Raw genomic sequence first — 12,574 nt, forward strand, 5'->3', positions numbered from 1 at the left:
CACAAGTTGCTGTGTGTGGTTGTTAAATAAAGTGTCTTGTGTTAATGCTCAAGTGGGCTCAGTGATACAGTATGTTAATAATGATATTATGGTGTTTTCTGGGTCAAAGAGGGAAAACTCACTGTTGGATGTATTGAAAGAAACTAATGCATTTTGTGATGTAGACTACCTAGATATTACACTTTTTTTTAATAAGACTATAAATTGAGGGTATGGGGGGCCTCCAAAACCTCTCAGCCCCAGGGCCTCACATTAGGTTAAGGCGGCCCTGGTCACAGGCTATGTCAAGTCAAGTCAAGTCCTGTAGTAGGTCAAGTCAAGTCCAAGTCAAGTCACCTTATTATTTTAATTTTACCTGCAGAATCTGATCTTAATAAAGTGACAACATATACAGTAAGTAACTATCAGTAAATTACAATAATTTGGATTTGCATTGTAAATACTCATGTTCAGTAAAATACATCTTGGAATCAAGCAAAATTGTAACTTCATAAATTATTTATTTTTCAATTCTGCCAACCGTGTTTGAAATTTTCCACATTGAGTCCATATAACAAATAACAGCTTAACATCCAACAGACCCCTCTCTGAACACCTCCCTCTCTCTCAAACACAGTTTACGTACAACATTAAACTTTGTTACATTTCTCCCCTCTCTCTCTCTCGCACACTCTCTCTCTCTCTCGCTCTCTCTCTCTCAAACATGTGCCCAGAAAAAACGAGCGCGTCGCACCTCTTCCGTTCGCGCGCCTAAATTTTAAATACCGAACTTGAGCATGTAAAAGACATGACATGTAAACCGCCCCTAACATTGTAGAATCAAGTAATTTTTCTCTGTTTGTGTGTTCAGGTGGCAAACTTGAAAAAGAAGTATTCAAAAATAAAAATAAGTATTTTAAAAAAATAAATCAAAATTATTTTGCCCACATTTGTCCCCAACACAGTATGATGAGGGCTACATTAGCTATTATTACATTAGCTAACTACCAACTAAGATATTAACAAATTGACAAGCACTTACTGGGCATAATGGCTCTTTAAATGACGACCAAAATTGGAGGTTGCCATCTGGCTGCCTGTGATTTTAATGTTGCATGTCTTGCAACGCACTGTTCGTCTTTTGCCATCTTGTTGAAGCCAAAAGCAATGACCCTCCGTACCCCTCCGGCTGACATGTTGATATCTGATCTAAGTGGGCGTGGTGTGCGAAAGGTACGAGAGGGCATGGCGAATGATAGTGTCGTGATTCAGTCATGACAACACCATTCTCAGCCTGCGCTCCAGCTGGGTCGACTTATTTTTTTAAATAATTTATATATTTTATATTTAAACTGAAAACATGATGTGATTAACACTCAAGTCATTCAAGTCATCGTGTCTCAAGTCAAGTCAAGTCCCGAGTCTTTAACTTCCAAGTCCGAGTCAAGTCTCAAGTATTTTATTTTTTGTCAAGTCAAGTCACAAGTCACAAAAATAGCGACTCGAGTCGACTCGAGTCCAAGTCACCAAGTCACAAGTCCCCATGTCTGGAAATGGGAATGAGATATAAAGCAGAACGTGGAGTGAGATGTATCAGCGGGGTAGGGCTGGACTATATGGCCAAACTTTCTATAGCATAAACACGCACTTATAGTCCGGAAAATACAATAATAATGTGACTGGATTCATGTCACACTTTTTTAAATAGTTTGGCGGGTCCTGGAACTTAAGTTTAGGTGCGACTTAAACGTCAGTATTATTTCATATGAACCAAGAGAAACCATTACCGTCTACAGCCGCGAGAGTCCAATCTATGCTGCTCCTGTATTTATGTAATTCCGTAGATTCAGTGACGCAGAATTATGGCCGTTTCACATGGTACGCGGTAAGCGGCAAAATCGCCGCGCGGCTTCAGCTTTTCTCTTGTATTGGAAGCGTTTTGTGCAGCATTTAGTGCAAATATGTTTATCTTCAAAGGCGCCTGTCATGAAGTACCATGTATTTTGGGTGTACGAGCAAGGCGTGTGGATCAACTCCGCTTCACCTCTGTAACCGCCCCCGTTTTGCCGCTTTCCGCAAGTCTCCTATTGAAAAAGAACTAAGCACTCACGGTTGCCGCGTACAGTGTGAATCGGCCATTACTTTGGGACCTTTTTGAACTTGATTTGGCTTGTCGTATTAATTTAGCCTATACACCCTCCCAGGTATGTTCTGCATGCTATTGTGTATGGTGTAAATAACTGTTTATGTTACTTTAACATGTACGGACACCTATTCAGCCTATTCTGTGCTATTATTTAGTTGAATAACTTGCCTTTCCAGATTAAATGTCTGTTCTTCGGCTTGGATTTTGTGAAATCATTTTCTAAATAAATGTGACGTATAGTACAGTGTGACTTATATGTTTTTTCCTCTTCAAAACACATTTTTTAAATGATGCGTCTTATACTCCGGAGCGACCTATAGTCCGGAAAATTTGGTAGGTGCTCTATACGCTATGATCAGATTTATAAATCAGAATGATATCATTCCGATTGAGAGATAAGGTGTTCATGTGAGCGTAGCTACTGATATGATTTGACGCAAGGTACAGATGAGAGAGATTTAAATCAAATCAGGCATTCCGTTTTCCTCGCTGTCCCAAAGAGTGGCGCTAATGGTTGCTTAGATACAAAAGATGCCACGGGAGCACACTTTGGACGTAAGAAGCACCTTAACCTGCATTTAACATGCGCTTTTAGACATGACATGTGAACGGCCATGGGACACTGTAATGTAATATCGGAAAGTGTTTAGAAACCATATCGCCCTGGACGAGCCCCCATATGTTGGTACCGGCTCGCAATTGTAATATCAACGAGAGGCAACGCAGAGAAAATAGTTTTTTTTTTAACAAAATAATATATTTAAAGCTCTACTGTGTACTTTATTGAGTTAATTCTTAACAAAAACCCATGTTTTCTTTCAAAAGTATGTGCTCATTCATGTGTAATTACTTCCCACCCACTAATCAAAGTATTCTCGTAAGTGTAGAATCTGCTATTTAAAATGCATACCGTCGAAGCGCTCTCTGGCTGAATCCATGTTGTGCCTCCATCTTTGAAATACATTCGGCGACGAGGGACATTCCTTAAATTCAAGCTCCGCCTTTCGCGCTTTCACTCTACACTCACGCTGGCCTATAGCTGAAGCCTCCGGAGGTTGCATGTGTAGGCGGTATACGTCATCAAGACAGTCTTATTTCAGAATATTAACAATGATAAAGCTGACAATTATTCTTAGTTAATTGTAAATTGATGTAATATGCTTATGACTTGCGAATGTAATGCTCAGTTGATTTAAATAAACCAGGCTTGATGACGTATCCAGCCTGTGACCTGCGTAGCTGAATCCTTCGGCTGCGACAGCTGCAAACCGTGATGAACCTGCGATCTAATGCTTTGATTTGAAAGCCTGTTGAAGACATATTCTCGAGGACATTAAAACAAGTCGCCAAGGAAGCGAAACGGGGATTTTAAACGACAACGCGACAGGAAAAACATCAAGACCAAAGTCAATATTGGAGTTAGTTTTCCAAGATGGGGCTCAAGGGACACTGAAGTTGCATTTTATATCTTCTCCACAGGTAATTCAGCATATTCGTTTACATCGATACAGTCCATGTTGTAAACTTGAAGTTTTATAGTTCCTTGGCTAACTTTAGCATGATTATGCATAACACTTGTTAGTGTAAACATGCATGTGGTTTAATGTGTTTGAACAGCCACACGCAGTCTCTCCGCCCATTTATGTAATCTGAGGTACTGAGAAAAATGTTTTTCATCTTTTCTGACCTCGAGCACAAACACACGGTGACAGCCCTATTTTTAGGCTTTCATTGATAAAAGCATCTGATCTGCGCGTCTTTTGTTTCATTTTACAAGCGTGTGAAAGTTGCGCGATCTTTTTTCACCAATATGAGAGAAAGCTCTTACATATACACGGACATGTAACATGTTTACTTAAAACATAAGCATTGTACTCTGACATAATGTCTGACATAATACTCTGATAAAAGCGTCTGATCTGCGCGTCTTTCATTTCATTTTACAAGCTTGTGAAAGTTGCGCGATCTTTTTTCACCAGTATGAGAGAAAGCTCTTACATATACACGGACATGTAACATGTTTACTTAAAACATAAGCATTGTACTCTGACATAATGTCTGACATAATACTCTGATAAAAGCGTCTGATCTGCGCGACTTTCATTTCATTTTACAAGCTTGTGAAAGTTGCGCAATCTTTTTTCACCAGTATGAGAGAAAGCTCTTACATATACACGGACATGTAACATGTTTACTTAAAACATAAGCATTGTACTCTGACATAATGTCTGACATAATACTCTGATAAAAGCGTCTGATCTGCACGTCTTTCATTTCATTTTACAAGCTTGTGAAAGTTGCGCAATCTTTTTTCACCAATATGAGAGAAAGCTCTTACATATACACGGACATGTAACGTTTACTTAAAACATAAGCATTGTACTTTGACATAATATTAGTTCGCGTCCATTTAAACCAGTCATGGTTGCTTTTTGTATGTGATTTTAAGCAGACATATCATGACAATCAGACTTTTTTCATGTTAAACATAAATCTGTGTGCTTTGATGGATCACAGGCAAAGGACATTGCAAATTGTTCATTTTTTTCTCATTGCTTTTGCTTTGTAGCTACTGGAAGCAAAAAAAATAATAATAATAAAGCTACTGGAAGCCATGTTAACCTTGGCATGACACGGCCGGGCCACCGTACGAGTTAAAACACGTTCCGAATGGGGGGGCTAGAAAGTAATATTCAGTTGCTTGTCATATAGACTTTCACCGCTAGATGGGAGTAGATCTTACACAGTGGAGCTTTAACATATGTGTTACATATACGTTACATTATTACTCAGCTCACCAGCATGGATTATACTTAGCGCTGTACTTTGCTACTTTGTTGTCCTATGATTTTTCTGTTTTCTCTTGTTTTTATTAAAGTAAAGCTGTTTTGGACCAATTAAACAATTGTGAAAAGCACTATATAAATAAAATTGAATTGAATACACGACAGAAAGTGGATTGAGATATGGATCAGAGCATGGAGTAAGATACAGAGCAGAATTGGAGGCGAGATGCAGAGTAGTATGTAGAGTGAGAGACAGAGCAGATGTGTGGAAATGAGGAACTATAAAAGTTTAAGCATTGCAGGTGTGTGGGCTGTTGTTATTGTTCTTCAGAATATGTCTCTGGTTAATGAAAGTCTGTATACAGTGCCTGGTTGAGTTGTGTGTGTGTAACTGCAGAAAGAGGGGGAATGTGCTGCTTGGTTCTCATACCTTATCCGTGTACACAAAGAAAAGGATGAGCAGAATCAACTCTGCCAGCAAAATGATCAACAGGACAATAAAGAACTAGACAACACAGAAAGAATAAACATTTTAAAGTTTTTGAAGTCATACACATTATTCATGAAAACTAAACTGAAAAACATTATTTTCAGACATTTTACAAGGAATTCAGAAAGTTATGACATCAAAATCTTGAATGTTTAAGAGGTTAACCAATCATAACAGTGTTCATTTACAACGTCCACAGACTGTAAAAAAAGACGACGCGACGCTGCTTCCTTACATTGTAATGAACTCCACGTAAAATGTATGATGATGGGTGTAGCTGACGCTGAGATGTCAACAAAAGCATAATACATTTATGTGATTTTAATTTATTATATATTGTATGTAAGAATTGGGTCATTGTATTTGGATTATGTAATTTGTGTAAATTGATCATGTTTAACTTGTTGTTGTGCCGGAAGACGTGTCCACGTGACCTCTCCTTATTTAACCCGGACGCGTTAACATTCAGTATGGATTAAGAATGATTATACACGTACGTGAATAAGTTTAACTGAATTCTACTGCTGGTTATCAGGCGCACACGGTAATGAACTCTTTATGTATCTATTGTATTTTAAGGATTGAGTGGTTTTGTTGTGATGTTATTTGTAAAATTGTTGTTGTTTGTTTGTTTGTTTGTTTGTCTTAGTTTTCACGGTGTTCCAACAACAAATAAACTTGAATATTGGACATCAGTATGAGACGTGGAGTCAGTAAATTTAAGCAATAGCCAGTGGGAAGTTACAGTGAAAACGTGCCTGAAATGCGGAAAGTTAAGCTGGTGGAAACCGCATACTTTCATCGTACTGAGACCTGCTCTGTTCTGCTCCTTTGACCGAATTCAACGCGCGACTCTGCTGAACTCTTCCCAGGTCTTCGTAACTGCTTTGGGTGTATATCGTTGCGGACTTTATCGTCTGCATTTACTCTTCGGGACTCTCAAGTTCAGCGCGCAGCTTTGCTACATTAGCTGCGGTGGATTTAAGTCCTGTAATTCATCCGACAACGACTAAAGAAAACATTCGGTTCATCTTCCGTCATTAATCACATGTGGTGTCGTCTATTTACAGGTTAGACTGTGCTTTACTAACATGCTATTTTAATAAAAGTGATTAGAATTGAAAGTTAAAGTTTAAACTCAATGCTCTCATTGCAACTGTTATTTTTTTTTGACGTGAAGATGGTTATATTGTGAATTAATACATTTTCTTTGATTAATTGTTGGTAAAATTATGTTGACATTCCTTTAGCCTATAATGGTTGAATGTAGAAGTATTGGGTTAATAGTTTTCAATCCACAAGTGCCTTATTGTCATTAATTGTCTTATTGCATGCTCAGTTTAAATGCCTGTTAAATCTTTGTGAAATCTAGTCATTTTAAATTCTTAAAGTTGTAAAATGTCAGTACAAGGTGAATCAACATCTCAGGGTGGTGAATTAATAGAGCAAAATGATTCAGTAATTATTTTGGAAGGGGCAGCAGCTAACTGTGAGATTGCACCAGAAAATGAAAATGCAGAGGATACTATGAGGGATCGCCATGTATCTTGTACTTCATGTACAGTAAAATCTGAAGCAAGACGAAAAAGTTTTAATTCAGTTTTAACGAAGACAAATGATGAAACTAGGAAATCAGTTCGTGAGAAACGCTTGACGCCAAAGATGCAAGAGTTGAAGGAACAGGAATATGGTCAAAAGGAGAGAAAATTTGCATCCGCATATGAAAAGTGGAAGACTGAAGTCCGAAACATTTGTTTAAAGTTAAAGCAACAATCAGAGAGTGATCTGTGTAACATGATGGATGTTGTTGAGAAGCAAGAATCTGTATTAAAAGGTTTATATGACAATTTGCGAGTCCATGCGCCACCAAATCAAGAAATTAGGAGGAAAATTGATGCATGCGTAGCTGTGACTGCAGACCTATCTAAATTACTGAAGGTTCGTTTAACTGAAGATGACATTGATTTTGAGCCCGAGGCAGAAAAGGCAAGATTATGCATGCTCCTTGATAATAAATACGCTAGGTCCATATTCGGATCTACAGTTTCCAGAGCCACAGTTGGTAGTTATCATTCTAACCCTGTATCGGAATCAGCCAGCATTTCCATTAGAAGGGCAGAGATCGCTGCAGAACTGGCAGCAAGGAAAGCAGAAGCTGAGATGGAAAATGAAATTGAGATACATCGGCAACAACTGAAAAGGCTTGAAAACCGTAGAGACATTGAAGTTATGGAAGCCAAGCTCAAGGGCGTCAGTTTGTGTTGAAAAGTGGTGGGGACAAAAGATCAGATGAAAAAACATTACAGCAGGAGGGAAAAAATATTGAATAATGGCGCATAAAAAAATGGGCATAGTGTAGGCCAGTCAACAACACAAAAATACTCAGCATAAAACCCTCAACAATGTCGACTTCACATGTAACAGTCCCTACAACACCAGCTCAACCAAACAGTGCCAAAGCACCATACCATACAATAAGTCTAGTTTTTAGACCAAAAATATCAAATTTAAGTGATTTTGTCCATTAAACAAGCAGAAAAAAACTAACCCTAACCCCCCTCCCCAAAAAAAAACATTTTTCTTAAACACTAAATTCAGGAAAAATTTGCTTAAAAATTTGCTTAAAAATTATTTTCAAGAAAAAAAAAATCTTAGTATTTTTGTCTTGCTTTTAGTAAAAATATCTAAAAAATTCTTAAATTAAGATAAATTAAGTCTATTTTTAGACCAAAAATATCAAATTTAAGTGATTTTGAGCATAAAACAAGCAAAAAAAAATCTGCCAATGGGGTAATTGGCAGATTTTTTTTGCTTGTTTTAGGCTCAAAATCACTTAAAGATATTTTAGATATTTTTACTAAAAGCAAGACAAAAATACTAAGAATTTTTTTTTCTTGAAAATAATTTTTTGCAGTCCTAGTGTACAGCTTTTTTAAATGAGCAAAACGACCCAAGAAAATAAGTATAGCTTTTAGACCAAAAATATGAAATTTAACTGATTTTGTGCATAAACAAAAAAATCTGCCAATGGGGTAAGCTAATTTTTCTTGATTTTTTCCTTGAATTTAGTGGGGTTTTTTTTAGAAAAAGGTTCAAGATTTTTTTGCTTACCTCATTGGCAGATTTTTTTTGGTTGTTATATGCACAAAATAACTAAAATTTCATATTTTTCTTGGGTCATTTTGCTCATCAAGAAAAAATTTAAGATTTTTATGATATTTTTACTGAAAACAAGAAAAAAATACTAAGAATTTTTTTTCTTAAAAATTATTTTTTGCAGTGTAAAACAAGCTTTAAAGTGAAGATTTTAAGAAAAAACTAATCTTATTTTAAGATTTTTTTCTCACCCTATTTGCAGATATTTTTGCTTGTTTTAATCACAAATTCACTTAAATTGTATGTTTTTTGTCTAAAAACTAGACTTATTTTCTTAGGGCATTTTGCACATCAAGAGAAAGCATCTTAATGTAAAATTTTTTAGATATTTCTACTGAAAACAATACAAAAGTACTAAGTAGAAAAGTCATTTTTGCAGTTTATGTCGCACAGGTATTGCTTGATTTTTCAGAAAAATTTAGCCAAATGCTTTCAAAAAGTGGTGGGGACAAAATTAGCCATTTCAAAAAGTGGTGGGGACATGTCCCCAGCGTCCCCAGTGTAAATGACACCTATGGCCAAGCTGAAGGTTTATACAGAGGAAGAGTCAAAGGCCAAAAGCGTGCAATGTAGTCAAGCATGCAGTGATATAATTGATCCATGTCCATCTGTCAATAATAAATCACATCTGCAAGAGCCAAAGGTTAAAAGTGTGCAAGGTTGTCTAGTACGTAGTGATATGACAAATCCCAGTTTAATTGTCAATACTATGTCAAGTCTGCAAGAGCAAGTCACAAAGAATGAAACATCCTTATTGCAAACACTCCAAGAGTCAATGTCTTTAACACGACTTCCGGTTCCAGAGCCTTCCATATTTTCTGGGGATCCTCTTAAGTTTATTGAATGGAGTACAAGCTTCAAGGCTCTTATAGAGAGACGGTGCTCGGATCCAGCGGATAGATTGTTCTATTTACAAAAATACCTCAGTGGCGATGCAAAATCTGCCCTGGAAGGCAGTTTTTACAGGAAAGACGATCAGGCCTATCAACAAGCATGGGATAAGTTAAACGCAAGATATGGTCACTCCTTTGTGACCCAGCGTGCCTTCAGAGAGAGGCTCAATAGATGGCCGAAAATTGGCGCAAAGGAGTATATTAGGTTAAGAGAATTTAGTGACTTCTTGCAGTCATGTAGTAATGCCATGCCTCATGTTAAAGGCCTCCAGGTGTTGAATGATTGTGAGGAAAATCAAAGGATGTTGGCCAAGCTCCCTGACTGGGTGACGAGTAGATGGAACCGCCTGGTGACAGAGCAACTAGACCAAGCAAATGATTATCCTGGCTTTAGCGAGTTCGCTTCATTCATCTCAAAGGAGGCACGCATAGCATGCAACCCGGTATCATCACTGTATGCTTTAAAGACTTCTGATGAAAGAATGTTAAGAGAAACCAAACATTCACGGGCAAATACATTTGTCACCAATGTTAAGGCTTCAGATGCAGAATGTGTTACTTCTAACTCAAATGATGCTAATGACTCAGAAGATTCTAGGGAATCTAGAGACTCACAGACAAATGATTCTGTTTCGGTCAAATGTGTGTGTTGTGGAGAAAGCCACTCCATACATAAATGTCAAAAACTGCTAGAAAGATCTGCAAACGAAAGAAAAAAGTTTGTCTTTGATAACAAATTATGCTTTGCATGTTTGAGGAGGGGACATAATTCCAAGGACTGTAGAAACAGAGCTACTTGTGCATTATGTAAGCGACGCCATCCAACCCTTTTGCATGAAGAACGTTCTGTAGTAGACCAGTCATCTTCACAACGAGTCTCGCAAGTTGAAAGGGGAATGACTTCAACATCATGCTATGTGAATGGGGGAGGACGAGGAGGAAGTACCTCTATGATTGTTCCAGTCTGGCTCTCATCACATAATACAGAGTCTGAAATCTTGGTGTATGCCTTATTAGATACACAAAGCAGTCATACCTTTGTTGACCAAGAAATATGTGAAGGTTTGCATGCAGTAAAAGAGCCTGTAAAGTTAAGACTTTCCACCATGATGGGAAAGGATATGGTTGTGACGAGCCAAAGAGTTGAAGGACTAAGAGTTAGAGGATTCTCCTCAAATGACTTTATCTGTTTACCGCCTGTCTACTCAAAAGATTTTATTCCCCTTGAACGTGCGCATATCCCCACCTGTGAAACCGCTAGACAATGGACACATCTTGCAGCTATAGCTGATGAAATGCCCATGCTGATGGATTGTGGTGTTGGGCTCTTAATTGGTTATGATTGCTCCAGAGCCCTGGCGCCTAGGCAGGTCATCACTGGTGGCGATTACGAGCCTTATGCCATCAAAACGGACCTAGGCTGGAGTATTGTAGGAAGTGCATCTCAGTGTTTGAACTTTAAGGATGTAACGGGTCTGTGCCACCGGGTGTCAGTAAGAGAACTCCCTTCTATAGCACCATCTGCTGCCATTAAAGCGCTTGAATTGGACTTTGCAGATACTCGAACAGGTGAAAAGAGCATATCTCAAGAGGATATTCAGTTCCTGGAGATTTTAAAGAGAGGTATGCATCAAAATGATCATGGTCATCTAGAAATGCCTCTCCCTTTTAAAGTAAGACCCTACCTCCCAGACAATAAGAAACTTGCACAAGTCCGGCTAAAGCACCTCAAAAGAAAATTTGATAAAGATCTTAAATTCCAACATGACTATGTGAAGTTCATGGAAGATGTTTTTAAAGATGGCGACGCAGAAAAGGCAGAGCTGCAACCAGAGGCAGGACATGTGTGGTATATTCCACACCAAGGGGTTTACCACCCGAAGAAACCAGGAAAGATCAGGGTAGTCTTTGATTGCTCTGCTAGATATGAAGGTGCAGCCTTGAATGACCATCTGTTGACTGGGCCAGATCTCACCAATGGATTGATTGGGGTACTCTGCAGATTTCGTAAACATCCAATTGCTATCATGTGTGATATTGAAAAGATGTTCCACAGATTTCATGTAGTCAAAGAAGATCGAGACTATCTGCGTTTTATGTGGTGGGAAAATGGAGACACAGGCACATAACCTATAGAATATCGTATGAAGGTACATCTTTTTGGTGCGGCCTCATCTCCAGGCTGTGCCAATTACGCCATGAAGCATCTTGCCAGTTTGAATGAAGATGAGTTCTCCTTGGCTGCCAAATTCATCAGAAATTATTTTTATGTGGATGATGGGTTAATAAGTGTGGACTCTGTTGATGTGGCGATTAACCTGATAAAAGAAGCTCAAGCTGTGTGTGCTAAGGGAAAGCTACGTCTTCATAAATTTATTTCAAACAACAGAGAGGTGCTGGAGTCCATCTGTGTGTCAGACCGTGCTGCTGAAATGAGCAATGTTGATCTGAATCATGACAACCTTCCCATGCAAAGTGTCTTAGGAGTGCGGTGGAATGTAGAGCATGACTCCTTCTCCTTTAGAGTCTCGCTAAGTGAGACGTGGTATTCTCTCAATTGTGGCTTCTATTTATGACCCATTGGGATTTCTGGCCCCATTCGTCCTATTAGGAAAGAAAGTTTTGCAAGAAATGTGCCAAAAGGGGATCAGTTGGGATGAACCACTACCCAGCGAGTTGAGACCAAGGTGGGAGGGCTGGCTGAATGATTTATTAAATCTTGAACAAATACAGATTCCAAGATGTCTCATGCCTCAAAACTTTGGAAAAATTTTGCAAGTAGAACTGCATCATTTTTCTGATGCCAGCAGTTATGGGTATGGCCAGTGTTCATACATCAGATTGGTGAGTGAAGATAAGATCCGCTGTGCCTTGATCATGGGGAAGGCGAGAGTCGCACCCACAAAGGTTGTCACTATACCAAGGCTGGAGCTAACTGCAGCTGTGCTCTCTGCTGCTGTGAGCAATATGTTGCATGAAGAATTGGAGATGAAAGTTGACAGGGAATACTTTTGGACAGATTCGCAGGTAGTCATTGGCTACATTAACAATGAAGCCAGAAGATTTCATGTCTTTGTCGCTAACCGTGTCCAGAGAATTCGGGAATTTACAGATCCAAGACAGT

General features: G+C 38.5%; 1 protein-coding gene across 4 annotated transcripts in view; it reads right to left on the minus strand.

The window, feature by feature from the left end:
• The window catches only part of tspan9b (tetraspanin 9b), a 111,258-nt gene that overhangs the window by 2,908 nt on the left and 95,776 nt on the right, over positions 1–12,574 (minus strand). For 3 of the 4 annotated variants that reach the window (XM_065265677.1, XM_065265679.1, XM_065265676.2), the window contains one exon: positions 5,342–5,416. The exons of the other annotated variant lie outside the window; for it this stretch is intronic. In XM_065265677.1, coding sequence (XP_065121749.1) covers positions 5,342–5,416 — 75 coding nt within the window. The remainder of the gene's footprint in view (positions 1–5,341; positions 5,417–12,574) is intronic. 4 annotated transcript variants of the gene reach the window in all.

The sequence above is a fragment of the Paramisgurnus dabryanus genome, chromosome 1 (assembly GCF_030506205.2).
Source record: "Paramisgurnus dabryanus chromosome 1, PD_genome_1.1, whole genome shotgun sequence".
Taxonomy (NCBI): Eukaryota; Metazoa; Chordata; class Actinopteri; order Cypriniformes; family Cobitidae; genus Paramisgurnus; species Paramisgurnus dabryanus.